The sequence below is a fragment of the Phalacrocorax aristotelis genome, chromosome 2 (assembly GCF_949628215.1).
Source record: "Phalacrocorax aristotelis chromosome 2, bGulAri2.1, whole genome shotgun sequence".
NCBI lineage: Eukaryota > Metazoa > Chordata > Aves > Suliformes > Phalacrocoracidae > Phalacrocorax > Phalacrocorax aristotelis.
Window position 1 is genome coordinate 27,813,009 of NC_134277.1, and position 16,606 is coordinate 27,829,614.

Genomic DNA, 16,606 nt, shown 5'->3' on the forward strand with positions numbered 1-16,606 from the left:
TCTTTTTTAGAATCATGGAGTCATCCACTACTGGAAGTAACAAAGTGAGAGAGAGGCAGTCACACAGGAGGAAACGTAAAGGAATGGAGAGCCTGATGCTGACTCCCTTCTTAAGTAAGCCTAGAAATACCCAGGTAAGCTGCCTAGAACCCATAGCACCAGGGCAAGCAAGTTTATTTCCCACTGTGTCTATTACAAAGTGCAATACCTCAGGGAAGTAGTTTTTATAAAGTATTCTTCATCCAAAGGCACACAGGTAGAAAGTACTCACAAATTTCACAGTACTCCATGTACTGCTGTCCTGTAACACCTTTGTTGAACACTGGCTCTAGGAGAGATCTGGTGAGCGTTCCCATGGACGGGGGTCCTGCAGATCCTCATGGGGCTGCCTGAGGAGCCCAGTCCCTGGAAATCCTATGAACACAGAGACTGCTCCAACTTCCAGTATCACCTGGCTCACATTTCCCTACCAGCCCACTTGGCAGCCAAACTGCCAGGAAGGATGAACATGGAAATTTCTTCTTAATGGTTGTGGTAGCATCTGCTTTGCTGGGTGATTTAAATCAAGGGTGGATAGTTGTCTTCTAGCTATGGTCTCATCCAGCAGCCCAAGTGGGTGCAGGTGTGAGCCACTTCTATGTGGTGCATGGCAGCAGCTCACGCTGGCCATGTGTGGGTTTGCATCATTGCAGTCTGTTGTCAACACAGGGACAGGACCAGCAAAGAGAGAAGGAAAAGGGAGGGAGGAGGAAGTGTTTAGTGGGTGATGGGATTGTGAGGGAAAGGTAAAAGTGGGTCTGGTATAGGGAAGGGTCTGAATTTAGGTGAAGAATGTGCAGGGGGAAGGAAAAGATCCTGTGGATTCATGTGGCCTCCTGTACTTGCACTTGAGTTAATTTGCAGGTCAAGTCCCCTGCGGTGTGTGAAGTCCCCCACCCCCAAACATGGCTGTACAGCTCTGCAGTCCCCTCATCCCAGCCTTTCTCCTTCCTGGGAGCGCTGTTTGTGGCAGCACCCCTGAGTGAACTAGGGAAATCCTGCTGCTCAGGGTATTATAGAGGAGACTGGGCTGGATCAACATAATGATCCCTTAGGGCTTTACAGATCAGGGTACCTGTGAGACCTGTGTGGTAGGGACTTCTTTGGAGGCCTGCCTGATGGCTGGAGGAATGAAGGTAGGACCGACATGCTAAATGCTGTCCTTGGGAAGAGTGAGCTACCTCCCACAGAAAATCCTTAGGGATTTTAATTTCTTTTTTCTGAAATGCACTAATTACAAGGCATCTGCAGAGAGAGTATCACAACCCATTGCAATCAATAAATCAGCAACGGTAACGATGGAAGGAAATGTGAGTGGCTCTCCAGCTGAGAAACAACACCTGGGACTAGTGTCTTTTAATGTAAGTGTATGGCAGGAGCGGAGGATAACCATGTGGTTAATGAAGCTTAATGTGTAAAAAGCCCATGGAGATAACTCTTATTTGGGTGTTATTGCTAGTGTCTCTGTCCTCACTTTCATAAAAAGAGTGTGGTGATATCTAAGAGTGGCATTTCAATGCCTGAAATGCTCATCATATAAATAGAACAAGCAGATCAGCATGACCAAGTGATAAAATTACCTTCTGGTCTTCAGGAGCTTCAGCATGCAACTGTGCTATAGGGATCTCAGTGTATCCCTCCTCACAGCACAAACAAATACATTTGGAAATGGATCTGGAGGAGACATACAAAGAGGGAGAGAGTACGGAGGGGAAAATTACTCGATCTGCAGCTGCAAAGTTGGTGAAAAAGGCTTTTCTTGAAGCCCTGAAGTCCAATGACTTTGAAACACTGGAAAAGCTCCTGAGCCAAAAGAAAATAGATGTGGACACAGTGTTTGAAGTGGAAGATGAAAACCTGATTCTGGCATCCTACAAACAAGGTAAATGCAGCAGCATTCATCAGCCAGGAAGTAGGTGGGTTTGAGTGATTTTTCAAGAAACTGTGGCCTTTTGTCTCTTCTGAAGTTGCAACGTAAGTTGCTTCATAGGCAGTAGGGTCTCAGTACGTTCATACGGCTGTGGTCACCACAGTAGGGGAGCTTATCAGCTGTGCTCACTGGGTTTGGTGGAGGGCAGGCCAGAGACCAGCCTGAGCTTCCATGCCACTGAGGCAGCTGCTGCAGCTTCAGGGGAGTCCAGAAAGAGGAGTTCTTTGCCATTTCCTCACAGAAAACTTGGGTGCAAAGCCCAGAGTAGACATGTGCAGGTTAAGTGTGGTATGGACATTCCCTGCATGTACCCAGTCACATATACAGACCATTTAGAAACATAAAATATTATTAAATCTCTTCCATTTTCAGTTTACAGTAGCAGTAGAGTGAATTCTCCCTAGCTCAGGGGAGCTAAGGAAATCATGTGGACCTTGGATGTTGCTGGATGGGAGGAGATTTATCTTTCAAACTGACAGAAAGTGGGGATGTGCTAGTTTATCAAACCAGAAGAACAATCTAGAGACACATGACAGTAAAGACATCTATTCTGGAGTGTAGAAAACCCAAACCAGTTCTCAGCCAGACAGTGGTTGAACTTCCGAAAACTTAAAGCAATAAAACAAGTTTGTTATCTGCTAAAATTAACATACTTCATCACCTACTTCCTAACAGACTTTTCGTGTGTCTCTAGAAAACAGTAATGATCAGCCTTTGCCAGAAGTTAATCATATGTGGAGATAAACACCTCCAGTCTCAGCAGCACAGCAAATGCACTTTCTTTTCTGTGGCATAAAGAGGGGACAATATCCCACCTCTTCTTGTTTTCTGTGTTTACCTCTAATTTAATGATTGGCTCCTGTTCTTTCCATTTCATTAGGGTGAGTATGATGGACTTATGCCATAATTCCCCTGGGGACAGTGTCTGAACTAACCCACACAGTAATGAATGTATCTTAAAATACCTTTTCTTCTGTTCTCAGCAGGCTGAGATGCACTCTGGTTGTGGTTTGAGGCTACAGGATTAATGCATAGATTTTTTTAATTGTAGATCATTTGACTGCAAGCATTAACCTTTCTCTTTTGGAGAAGTCTCTCCTTTCTCCAAAAGGTAGAGAGGTAAATGCAGCCTATGGCCTAAATCACAGAGCATATTCGCTTTTTTTGTCCAAAAGGCAGAAGGCACTTTATCAACTTCTGTGCAAATTCTACTTTAACTCCCAGATAACTGTGATTTGAGAGGGGGAGCCCAACCACCTTACCATTCAGACAGCCTGAGCTTTACCACAGCCCTACGCGATGAAGTAGAAAGGAGATGCCATGGGTGACAGAGTGGCTTGTGGCTTAGCTTCCTCTCTTTCAAAGAAGCTGATAGCTACCAAGGACACTGACCTTGCATGTGCCATGGCTTTTTCACGTTTCTAACCAAAGGAACAGGCAAGCTGAATGAGGCCTTCCATGGAGCCGACATCTACTTCCTGCTCAGTGCCTGGTCCCCGTCCCTCTGGGCTCAGAGGCGTTTGCAGGTTTGGGCAGAGAACATGGGAGATGCTCCCTCAGGATATCTGAGCACAGGCAAAGGACATAAATGGTGGTGTCAGACAGGGAAACTGTGGCTATATAAAGGGATAACTGGGCTTCTAAGGATCACTTTCCTGCTGTTATGTATCACTTATGGCTCACATCTGGCCATAAATGTGAGGCCCAGCTCTGTGTGGGTAAGCCAGCAGTCCCCCACCAGCTCACTGGTAACAAGGGGGAATGGCACATGTGTATTCAGATGGGGACCTGATTTAAGAAATTTGTTCTGTTATATGCATAGGCTCTGGGATATAGCCCACCTACTTTGTGCCCAGTTTGGGGGCATGTGATGAAGAGGTTGCCCTACCAAAGCTGTCAGTGTAACCTGGATAGTCAGCGCACTGAGAGGGTTGAGCGGCTGCAGAGGAGCTTGTTGCCCCGCTTGGGCACTCATGTGCCTCAGGGCTGCCTGCCATTGCCATTCACAGCCTGGGTTCCCTGGGGACTGGGTTTGGTAGTCCCCAAAATTTAGTCCTAGAGTGGGTGCCACAGTCTGTAGACAGTTTCTCACCTCTGGCATCTCACATGCTGGCACTAATAAATGCTTATATTGGTCAGGAACAAGTCACTGCAGCCATGCCAGAGCAGGAGGTCCAGCTGCTGTCATGACTGTCCATTTCATAACGGTAACATTTCAGTGGAAATCTAGCATTTTTCAGAGGCATACAAAAACTGCATTACTGGCATCTACCTCAGAATATACTTGCACTTTAACTAGGAGGGAAGAAGAACTTTAATCCAAGATTCTCTCTGCCACCAGCTCTTTGTTTCTGTTTACCTCTTTCTTTCCTCTCCATCTTCTTTCTGTCTAATACAACACACAGGAATATTGTAAAAACTGTTCTATGTGACGTTAAGGTTGAAAAACTGTATACAACTAGAGATTCAGAAATGAATGTCGAAGTTAATTTGAGCTCATTATACATCTTTAGTATTTTTTGCTGTGTCTTTTACATGATAACAGTATTCAGCCAGGCATTCATCCAAGGAGAAATAGATAAATCAAACCCAGAAGATTTTACAGGCACATTCAAGCTATGATGCAGCTGCTGTACTAAAAAAAAAGAGGGAAAATAAAAAGTTTTAGACTTCTGCCCTTCTGCACATTATTATTGTGGTTTACTTTTTTTTAAACAAATTATATAGTAATCACTTCTGACACTGTCTCTGTGAGGTCATTAACCATGTAGTCCTGTTTTGAGAACAAATATTTAAGTTCTGTTTGGTCTTGCACCTGTCTGTAAGTAAAAAAAAAAAAACCTAACAGTGAAGCTTTCAGAGAAAAATCCAAATATTTTTGAGCCAAATTTCATGCTAAAGTGACACTGCTTCTATTTGGCTCTTCACCTTAATTTACATCAGCATCCAAACTCCTCACTCCACGCTCCTCAGGGGCAGTAGTTGGCAGGAGGTCAGTGATACAGCTGCAGCCACATTGCCAGGGGTCACTTATGTGCAATGTATCACTGGAGGTCTGAATTCAGCTCCTGACACGCAAGATCCTGCAATCTCCTATGCCAAAACAGCAGGATGAGCTACCTGTTGAGTCACTGGCCTAAGTAAATGCTGCCTTCTTATTCCAACACCACCTTTGTTCAGCTATTGGCAGGCTGAAGATCCCATTTCACCCATATGTTTTAGCTGGTGGCATTTCAAATGCTCTAAGCGTTTTTTTCTTTAATTGAGTCTACACAGGTCACAAGAAAAACAAAAGCTGCCTTCAGAGTACATCTACACGGGAATTACCTCTCCAAAAGCCAGGCTATTCAGCACACATAGTAAAAGCATTTAATGAAAATGAAGCTATGCTTGAGAAAACTTCATGTACACTAAGCGGTATCTGGTGAAACTACAGTAAATTAAAGCAAAACTCCAACTCTTCCTTCCCCTTCAATTATTCTCAGTAGGTGGATAGTCCAAAGAAAAGTCTTTGCCAAGGATGGTAACACATTTTCACTTTGTTCAGGGTACTGGCTTCCTAGCTACAAATTAAAAATATCCTGGGCAACTGGACTTCATCTAGCTGTCATGTACGGACATCTGGAGAGTCTTTCAGTCCTGCTCAATCACAAAGCTACCATCAACTGCCGCCCCAACGGAAAAGCTGCAATCCACGTAGCATGTGAAATGGCAAATGTTGAGTGTCTCAAGATCCTTTGCAACCATGGAGCTAAACTGAACTGCTTTTCAATGAGTGGGCAGGCGCCCTTGCACTTCTGTACGACACGAACCTCCGTGCCTTGTGCCCAGCAGCTTGTTTGGAGAGGTAAGATGGCGCTCTGGAGGGTCTCTCATGGCATGTCCAGAGATGGTGGACATGGTCTGTGGTTTCCCTTAGGAGGCAATTTGTCAAAGTACATGTGTATTTATCCCTTCCACCCACAGCTGACTCACTTCTTCATCTCAGACTCCTTTTCCCGATCTCTTTGATCAGAGGAAGTTTCTCCCATTCTGATTCCTCACCCCATCTGTCCTTCCCTCTCCCTGGCCACCTGCCCTTACTCCAGGGTTGTTTCCCACTTCAGTGCCTCCAGCCCACTGCCCAGTCAGTCCCTCAGCAAAAGGGCTCCTCTGAACCAGGGATTTTCTGTTTCTCTATTTTTTTATCTTCTTCATCTAGGTTTACTATTGAGACATTTTCGCATGAAAGTGCACCCCTTTCCTCTTCTTTCTTGTTCAAATTTCCTTCATCTCAGTAAAATTTGTCCAACCACTTGTTTTATGAGACCTGGCCTTGGAAATCTGGATGCAGTTTTTCATACTGTCTCTTCATTTGTCAGCAGCCAAACTCCTGCATCTGTGTACGTATTGGGGAAAAAAGGATATTGATATAAGAGTTTTGTTTTCCCAAAGTAAGATACATTATGCTGGTGGTCATCCATGACAAAGTTATGAATAGATGTAATTCCTGGATAAATATATTGGTGTCACACACTGTTTCCTGAACACAAGGATGCTGACTTAGGACACAGTAAAAGACAGACGTAAAAGGTACAGCAAAGTCAAGCAGCTCAAGTCTTAAGTTACAGACAGATGCCCCTATTTATCACACTGTGCCATGACAAATACAAACACTTTTGGGTTGGTTTTTTTTTTGCTATATGTGTTGTTACTGGAGGCTTTTCCTGAGTATGCTTTGTGGGCAAGGCCATGTGCAGTCCTGAATGAATAACCACATCACTTTTCTTCTGCTGGAAAGATACATATTATTTTGTTTGGTAGAAAGGAAAATAAATGCTGCCAGTTGTATCCTGCCCAAAGCAAACAGTCCTGACAGTAGGAGTTGAATTTGCTACCATGGAAAAGCTAAAAAGGCAAATGTAGTCTTAGAAAATGTAGCATAGGGTGAACGCAAATGAAAGGGTGTATTCTGTAGGCTTTCTCCACCCACCCATCAGCAACAGAATAATAATACATTACAAGCCACCCTTCATCCCAAAGCACTCAGTAAACTCAAATCTCCATAGGAGCTAAATGTTGAGACTTCAAGCAAAATGGGAAAGGTCTAGAGCAAAATGTGGCAGGTGTGCGCACACAAATCTCAGCACCACCCAACAGCCAAAGCCAGGGTTTCAGTTAAAGTCCCTGCACCAGGGTTTCCAAGACTCATCTCCCACCCTGCCATCTCCTCTCAGTGGTATCGCACTGGGTCAATTCAGGTAGATGTAGTTTAACTGCTTCTGGTTTGGGCAACTTGCCAACCAAGCAAAACTGATCCCATGTTCATCTACCACCTCCAAACTTAGACTGCTGATACTCTTATGGACATTCAACACAACTAACACTCAACATGGCTTAACGGCATTAGCACTCAGGTTTTCTAGCCCAGAAGTAATTTCTGACTCCTCTTCCTTCCTCCCTGTCCTTATACCTCAGTCCTAGTGTAAGTTTGGCCACATGAGGGCTTTCATGAGCCCAGAGAAAGACGGGTGGCCACACAGCATGCACTTGCTCTTGCAAGAGTACTTTACTGACAGTTTGCCAAGGCCCCAGGTTCAAGGAGCCCTTGTCTACCCCGCTGCGACCATCGACACCAGCACCCTCCATCTCCGGAAGAAGCCCCTTGCCCCTCCAGCCTCTGGCCCCACTGCGGTTTTATGGTTCTGCTTTGCTCTGGGGAGTGGGGTCTTGCCAGCCTTCCCTCTTTTCTAATAAGCAGCGTTCGGTATTATGCCTACAGTCATTTGCGTTTCTTCAGAGCAACCCTGGGAAGCGGGGGGGCAGCGGGGAGCCGCGGCGCTGCTGGGGCCGGGGCTCAGTAGATGGTGCTGTTGCTTCAGCTGCCACAGCCGCTCGGCACGACTGGAGCAGTCGTACCGGCCCCCTTAACCGCTTGAAAACAGGATCCAGACCCTCAGCTGCTGACTTTGTCTATGGGGGTTTTTTTAATATCATCGATGGATCTATCATAAAATGTCCTTTCTTCCAGGCTCGCCGTTAATGAGGGGCTGCAGGAAGAGATCTCAGGGTATAGATCTGAGCAGAGCTTTCTCCGGAGTAGGAGTAAAGCTCTCCTTTTCCTCCAGTTCTTAATTTACACGAAAAAGCTTTTCACACAGAGATTTGGACCTGCATGCTGCTCCAAAACAGAGCGTTCAGATAAGGTCTTCTGCCAGTGGCGGGCCAAGCTATCACATCTGAAGCTGGATCCAAGAACCTGAAGTTTCCAAGGGTTGCCTGGAGGCTTAAGCAGTGCAGAATCTGTGTCCCTAGCTATTTGCATTTCCATGTGCGTCTTTCAAGCCAGTTGTCCACCCTCACCTTCTCCTTGGGTAGCTGGGCTCAGGCAGAAAGATGGCCAAACCAGGATTTCATTGCCTTGATTTTTTTCCCATCATCTTTTTTTGGCAGGAGCGAACGTGAACATAAAAACAAACAACCAGGATGAGGAGACTCCTCTGCACATCGTTGCACGTTTGGGTATCCCAGAGCTCGTGGCCTTTTATGTGGAACAAGGAGCGCATGTTGATGCTCTCAATGCCTACATGGAGACTCCCCTGGCCTGTGCAGCCTATTGGGCCCTGCACTATAAGGATCAGATATACAGCCCAGAGCACCACCTCATTTGTCGGATGCTCTTAGACTATAAAGCTGAAGTGAATGCTCGTGATGAGGATTTCAAATCACCGCTCCACAAAGCTGCCTGGAACTGTGATCACGTCCTGCTGCATATGCTGCTGGAGGCAGGAGCAGAAGCAAACATCATGGATGTCAACGGCTGTGCACCACTACAGTATATCATAAAAGTGACATCTGTGCGGCCAGCTGCCCAGCCTGACATCTGCTACCAGCTGCTGCTGAATCATGGAGCAGCTAGGATATATCCACTGCAATTCCACAAGGTTAAGGATGGCTTTCTGCAGTAGGGATATGGAGAGAGGTGATGCTTTGAACAGGAATGGGATGGGAGATCCAAACTTCAGGGTCTGGTGGTATGTGGATTTGCTGGAGTCATGTAAACTATGGGCCCAGAATGCCCAAAACCTTGTGAGCTGACCTGGTGTAAGAGTGGTATCATTTGACTGAAGTGAAATTACAGGTGCTAATGACAGAAACCAGACCCAGATCCCATTTTTGTTCTTAACCAACCTGAAACCCCGTATTCTAACAACCAGTTGAAGCCTAATTTTTCAGAGCTGATTCACTTTCTCATTTCAGAAGACCTATGTGCCTTTGTCAAACCTAGTTCCATACAGGCTTAACTGGGTTATATGAAATGCATATTTCATGGCCTGTACCAAAGACTGGAGATCAGACCAGTTGATTCAGTTTGTCACTTCTGACCTTTAAAAATCTATTCACACCTATTCCAAATGAAATGGATCTCAGTAAATCTTTGGTTCATTCCCAGGAAATGTGAGAAATTAAGGGGAAATGCTGGCCCTTGGCTCATAGTTGATCGAAGAAAAAAAAAAGAAAAAGAACAATAATTGCAGGATCCCTCCCAAATCCCAAGACACTGACAGAAGTAGCTGACAGACCTCTTATATCAGGCAACTAAGTAAGCTTGCTGTAGCCAGGACTTACTGTCTCTCGTCCAGTGCCCTGAGCAACATTTTGCAGCTCCTCCACTGTATATAAAAAGTTTTAACAAGCCAAACAACCAGAAGCCTTTGAATAAAGTGCCGAACTTTTGGCTGTGCCCTCTGGAGCCCAGGATGACCTGGTCCTGTCTGTAATAGAACAACACTTAGTCCCCTAGAGGATGTTTGAGAGCCAGGTCTGGGGTCTCCTCTTCCTGCCTCCACCTTTCTCCTGCTGCTTGGAGCGGGTCCCCCTTCCAAACCATCATTCGCCATCTGTAAAATACATACGATGATATTTATCCCAGAGGGATGTTCTGCAGTTTTGTTTGTGAAAGCCTGTCTACTGTGTGGGACAAAATTGTGCACCGTACAGTGTGAATGCAAAGTGTTATTCCATGGGTATGAGTGAAAGTAGACTTTGGTTTTTTTCCTACTGAGCTGAAGTTACTGGGCAGAACAGTTGTTTACAGGGCCTTGTGTGGCTTGGAAGCCTTACTGCTGAGCTGTGTTGTCCTCCTTTAAATGTTCCTGTAACAACGCATTTTTGATTCATACGATGGGATTTTTTTCTGTTCCTGTGCTGCATGACCTGGAGCAAGGACTTTATGCATGGCTTTGCCTGGTGTTGAGACACTCAACCTAGCTATGAACAAGTTATTTCCAGATTCAGATGATAAAGATACACCCATCAGCAGGCTACACTGCTCTGGAGGCCTAGGCCAATATTTCTGTATGGTATTAAACTGGGGTGTGCACAGCTCTGCTGAGGGCTAGCCTGGGGTTTCTCGCTGCGCTTGTACTGAGCAGTGTACACAGGGCTTGGGTCTTCTGCATCTCTAACCTTATCCTCTCATAATTCTTTGGCTGTGTCTGTCTCAGTATGCCATTGCACAGTGCCAAGCATCCAGGGTATCCCTAGCCTCTTGGTGGTACTCATGACACATCTGCATCTTGCTGCAGGTGCTACAAGCCTGTCATTCCCACCCCAGAGCTGTGGAGATTGTTGTCAATAGCTATGAGCACATCAAATCAACATCGAAGTGGAAAGCAGCCATACCTGACGATGTCTTTGAGGTAAGCTATGAAGGAGCTGCAACTGATTAAAAACCAAGCTCATTATCTGCATTCTCTATATCTGGCCAAAGAAAAGTGAGAATACTTTTGAAAGATAAAAACATCTCAGAGGATTTGGGACTTCCCCATTTAATATCACTTACTGACAAAAGACATATTTTTGAGAAATTTTCATTGCAACATTGTCCTTTGGAGCATCCCGTCAGGGGTGCTGCAGGAGCTCAGCTCTCCCTGCACTCAGCAAGTGGAAAGATACTGGCTGTGACTGGTGTCTCTTCCGATCTGTCAATGCGTATATATGTATTTTTTTAAGTCAGCAGATGTTTTAAAAGTACTGTGTTGCATGTAAATGACTATGTGTCTTTAGGTTCTGTTGCACGGGTTGGGTTTCTGTGAGCAGGACTGGTTAGCTGGAAATACATGGAGAATTTAAATGAAAAATAAGATACCGAAGAGGAAAAGATGTCAAAAGGCAAAATTGTGGGACAAACTACATGCTTTGATATAATTATCCCTTTACTTCAGAAATCTGCATAGCCCAAGTATTCCAGTTTAAAACTAGTTTTTTATTAATACTGGGCTTCTTCAAAACTTTCAAACCACTGCTGAAGTGAAGTGCATCGATACCTGTTATGCATTATCAGTGATGTTCAGAGAACCCCATCTGCAGAGTTACACAGCCAGAGAAACTGTAAGACTAACTGTTTTTTTCAGGTCAGCTTTGCTCAGAAAAAAAATTAGAAGAAACCATTTTAGGTGGATATAAAACTAAATGTTAAAGGTATTTTTTTACCTCAATATAATAATACTAATAATAATAGCAACAGCAACAACAATAATAGAAGCTTTGCTGAGCTGTGAGTGTGATTAGAAAGGGAATAACTAATTCTTTTTCTCCAAACAAAAACTTTAATCTCAAATAATGAAACATTCATATTTGGAAAAGTCTACAGTTGCTCTATTTCTTTGTTCAGATTGTCATTTTTGTTGTCAAAGCTGTTTGCCAAATTTGACATGAAATTGAAGAAAAAAATTTTTGTTGACACAAATCTGTATTTTTCAATACATAAAGTGTATCTGAAAAAAAGTGTAACCAGATCGGTCAGGTAGCAAGAATATAAAGTAAGGTCAAGTCACACGTAGTTGCATGTATTTACTGTTTGCTTCTTTTATTTCAACATCATTTTTAAGCATCTGCACTTTTCTTCTTGTTGGGATGCAATTGTATTTATTCTAAAAGGCTACTGGGGTGATGAGCAAGACCAAAGGTACTTTGCTGTTGACAGCCCCAGCGAACTCATCAGTAGTGCTGGCATTATGCTGCCTCGCTGCCCCGTGGTGAGGTTTAGGGGTTTAACTCACCCACGTGCACTGACGCTGAGCTGGCTACAGTGTCTGCTCAGATCAGGACTAACACTGCAGAGGAACCCCCACCTCAAGCTGATGGATATAAGACACACCAAGCCTAAATATTTCAGCATGGTCTTTAACTTAACACTAAATATTTGAGGCAAGCATAAGAATTTTGTGCGGGCATTTGGCTAAACCAAGTCCTTGGTGCTTGGCGTGCCTCCAAGGGACAGGATGGATGGCTGTGCTTTTTACCTTGCTGTGCCAACAGCTGCGTGTGGGCAGGGGAAAGAGAGGGAAGGAAAACAGCCTTATTGCTCTAAAACATACTTGTGTTTTTTTACAGCGACACCAGGATTTCTATGACTCTCTGTTCACTGTGTGCAGCAATTCACCACGGTCACTTATGCATTTATGCAGATGTGCTATTCGGGCGATATTGTCAGAAAGGTGCCACCGAGGAGTCCCATTGCTCTCCATCCCCCTGTCCATGAAGAAGTACCTGCTGTTGGAACCAGAAGGAATCATCTACTGAGCCACAGCAGCACAGGCACCAGCGTCTCCCTTCCTGGATCCGCATGCCTCTGCTGCGGGCTGGAGATCCAGGCACAACCCTGACACAGCCCTTCACTTTCATACAGTCACAGGCCAGCCTGAAGCTGGGCTGGGATTTACCAGCTCTCCTTGGAGCCGCTTGCCTTCCTTGCACTGAGGAATTGCAGCTGCAGGTTGTGGGTCATGCTGGGGGAGGCAGAGCTGGAAAGGCCCCTCCAAACAAACACAGGGGTGCATACTTCCATGTTTTTTTCAGTTCAGCTTTGACAATGCTTCTGCTGCCTTTGGTGTTTATTCCACTACCTGCTAGATAGCATTAGATTCAATCTGAACAACCTTTGATACTGTTTCACTATAATTTTCTTCAGCTGTCATTTTGGGAGTAAAAGAAAGGGTACCATCAAAAAATAGGACATTTGTTAGTGCCACAGAAATGCTTCCCCAGAAAGAAATGGGCGAGCTGCTTTGAATCATGACCACAGACAGGATTTCAGTAGTTTCCTTATTTTCCTGTGCACTGACTCTCAAGTCAATGTTAGTTCACTGTTCACTACACCTGTCTGTATCTTATAATGCTTTGTCATAATAATATCCTTTTTAATTGTAAGAATTTTTGCATTATCAATCACAATATTGAAATCTGCAGCGCTGAAATTTCTGTACATTGCTATTCATGCCCAGGTAGCTTTTAGCAGATGCTGTTTCTGTTTCTGCTCTCACTGCAACCAGTGACAACTTAATGTCCTAGTGTTGAGAAATGCAGGTAGAATGGACTTGACCCTGTAACGTGCACAGCTGGGCTTATACCCATCCATATATCCTTCAGGATGGTGTCAGATGGGATCTGGCAAGAATATGAACCCTTCTCTTCTTTGACTATAGAAGGAACCTAGCCTGCTAACACAGACTATACACCTCATTTTTTTGGCAGCTAAGCGCAGCTGAAAGGAATCCCACCTTAACTGAAAGGTGTTTCCAAGATGAAGATGTGTTGGCTGTGCTGTTACAGACCTGCCCGTCCCCTTGATTTGCAGGCCCTCTGCTTTTGGACTTGCTGGTGCTGGTATCCCTGCTTGCAGAAAACCTTTTTCCTGACCGAGCTACTGTCTCCAGTTCAGGAGGATGAAACACAGGGCAGAGGCAGTTCACACACCAGGTATCCCACAGCAAGGGCACACGTGTGATCTGATCTCCAGATAAAATGCATTTTTCTTTCCTGTTTTAGTTTGATGCTATCCATCTGGGCCGTTCCACTGTATTTTAGACCCTGACAATTCTGGGCTCTGTTAAAAGGGAGGTGAGCCATGCCCACCATTGGGAGCCAGTAACTCCTGACTTCTCATTGCATCTCTGACTGTGAAGCTGTCAGTCCTTATTGTTAATATTATCTCATTGCAAGAGAGCCCAGAGCACATAAGGCTCTTCCCAGGCGCACAGGAGCGGTCAAACTATTCACTATCTCTGTCTCACAAAGTGGCAACAACAGCACTTGAAGGAATGTAGAGATTATTCAGTGTTATAAATCACTTCTTTTTCTTTTCACCTCCTTTTTCATGAATCAAAGGCTGTATGCTATGTTAGGAGAGACTCCAATTCATAGGTCTGCTTATGTTTAGCTAGACAGCAACGTAGATTCCTATTTAACACTTTCCAGTTCCAATGGAGAATTTCAAAGACAGCACAGACCGTGAGAAAATGCTTTCTTATACGAATCAAATTGTAACATAGGTCCCTCTACTTTACTAAACTGATGGAAGATTTCTATAGATTTTCAGAGGTATCTTTATCAGAGGCGTTACAGCAGTTTACTGGGAGAACAGTCAGGATCTGGGGCAGGTTGTCTATAGGAAAATCCGCTTGAGGCAGTTCCAAGTTGATGGGATCTGCTGAATTCTGCACTAAGGAAAACCAGTGAATTTGAAAGGGTGGAAAAAGCTTAAGTTATCTAAACCCACTGCTTTTCTAGGATATGTACCTGTGTAAGTCAGGCATGAGGAAGAGGATTTGCAAACTGGTTAAGGCAAGAAAATGTTTGTCACTTTGAACAGTCTGACAATGGAGCAAGCTGGGTAGTCCAGAAGAGGCAGATGGAGGTAGCTGATTTTATTGGGAACACATCCCCGCACTGGCTGCTTCTGGAAGTGAAATTCTGCATCTGGAAGAGGGAGGTTTAAGGCAGAACAATAGCAGCATTTTCTGACCTGTCATAGTCAGGACTCTCTTGCTGAGAGAGAAGAAAAAAGGCTGTCACCAGTGTTCCTAAATTCCCTCTGATCCTCCCCCTCTGCAGTGAACACACTTAATTTTTATTCTGTGGGCACCCAGCCTCACTTCCAAGCTTTGTACCAAGCAGGTGCCAGATTATAGCCATTGTGGTATCTGACAGGGAGCACAGTGGGATCAGGCTGATTATAGTCATAGGAATTTGCAAGCTGTTAAAAACACTGGAGATCATCCTATCACAGAAATAAGACCTGATTGATGCACTTTAATTGCTTCTGTTGTTGGAGTTAGACCAACAGTAGGGAAACCTTATTATTTGTTACCTTTTAACATTTCTTTCTTTTTTTCTCTTACTGTACTCTATTCCCACACACTGGATGGAGTTACTCATGTGAGGCACAGGGGTACCTGATAATAAGCTCATCATTTATTACATTTATGGGATGCAGTCTTATTATTCTGACTTCGTGCAGATGCCTTGAAATTTCATACTGTCATGTAATTCCTGATCATGCTTTTATATTTTCAGCTGCAAGAAATTGGATGGCTGCAGGTGGAAATAATGTGAGACCAAGCTGTCACCCTTACACTGCAAGTTTGAACCTAGTCATGACTTAAATGACAGAAAATTGTTTTCAGGGTTGTTTGTTGTCTTCTGTGAAATGAGTTGCTTTTTGCCATTTGGCTTCTTAGTAGAGATGTAGCCATGTCTGAGACATTTCCACTGCATTTCACAGCTTATTAGAATATTTAAAGCACGATGGGCACAAAGAATGAACTATCCTTTCCCATTGGCAGCCCTTTCCCACAGCTCCCTTGATGACTTCTCAATGGATAGCAATGAGATTACATGTTTTGGTGTTTTTGCTTTTTAAGAGGTGTGTATGAAGGGATTTCTTAAGCCATGTGCATTGTTGACAAAAGAAGTTATCCCATCTATGAACATAGAGACACTCCGCATGTTTTTGTGGTCCACTGCAGAGGTTCATGGAAATATGGACATCTTCTTTGTAAACTGCTTTTGTAATAATTTTAAACCTAGCCCCTGATGTCTGGCTGGATCCAGCCTGACTCAGAACTCCACTGATTTCTCTGTGGAGACCACATAGGTGAAACTGAAGTCATAGTCAATTTAACAATGTTCAGGAATGTATTTTCCTTCAAAACCTTTAAACATTGATTCAGATTTAGTCAGCCTTTAGATAGAAGGACAATGAGCCCAAAACAGCATGGCTGGGACAGCTCTCCAACGCTGCTGCTGGTACTGCTGGCCTAATGCCAAGAAGAGGAGCCAAAGACTGCAAAGCAGAAACTAAGGCATTGGAAGTGGAAGCAGTAAACCTTGACCAGTTCCTGTTCAGCCTCCAGCCAACATGTCCTTAAAACCTTCACTGTTCATCCTTGAGACAGGCTAGTTTTCCAGTGCTGCTGATAGCAGGAGGGGAAGGATGTATCCTCAGTTGTGCACCACTGTGTGCAGTGGTACCAAGACCATATTGGTTGCACAAGGTTTAGAGATGTGATAAGTATGTCATCTCTCCACAAATGTGGCTTTGGATGAGTGTCGACAGCTGTCTGCACACATACTGCTCCGAGAGTGTGACATATGTTTTGTTAATGTGTTCATTACCCATACTTTAAGACCATGCTCAGCTCTACTCCAAAGCAAGCTACCTGATGAGAGCTTATTGCTCGGCTGAATGGCAGCAATACTCAGCCTTGGGACCTTCAGCACAAGGGGTGCTGGTTCCACATCCCTCACTCCTCTCAATGACTGCACTAAGAAGAGTTTGCATTATAAAGAAGAAAAAGCTCAAAGCCCAGACCA

The 16,606-nt window shown here is 44.4% G+C and overlaps 1 protein-coding gene across 1 annotated transcript; it reads left to right on the top strand.

Moving 5' to 3' along the window:
• The first annotated feature begins 1,637 nt into the window (after positions 1-1,637).
• Positions 1,638-12,895, top strand: ASB4 (ankyrin repeat and SOCS box containing 4). Its single transcript, XM_075086112.1, has 5 exons — positions 1,638-1,921; positions 5,517-5,816; positions 8,402-8,892; positions 10,537-10,650; positions 12,347-12,895. The coding sequence occupies exons 1-5, from the start codon at positions 1,708-1,710 to the stop codon at positions 12,533-12,535; spliced, it is 1,308 nt and encodes a 435-aa protein (XP_074942213.1). The 5' UTR covers positions 1,638-1,707; the 3' UTR covers positions 12,536-12,895.
• The last annotated feature ends 3,711 nt before the right edge of the window (positions 12,896-16,606 follow it).

What these genes read in the sequence shown, in the direction of transcription:
- ASB4 (XM_075086112.1), top strand. Translation starts at nt 1,708, where the DNA reads ATGGATCTGGAGGAGACATACAAAGAGGGAGAGAGTACGGAGGGGAAA. An exon ending in CCAGCAGCTTGTTTGGAGAG is followed by an intron (nt 5,817 to 8,401) that starts GTAAGATGGCGC and finishes TTTTTTTGGCAG; the next exon opens with GAGCGAACGTGAACATAAAA. An exon ending in ATCCACTGCAATTCCACAAG is followed by an intron (nt 8,893 to 10,536) that starts GTTAAGGATGGC and finishes ATCTTGCTGCAG; the next exon opens with GTGCTACAAGCCTGTCATTC.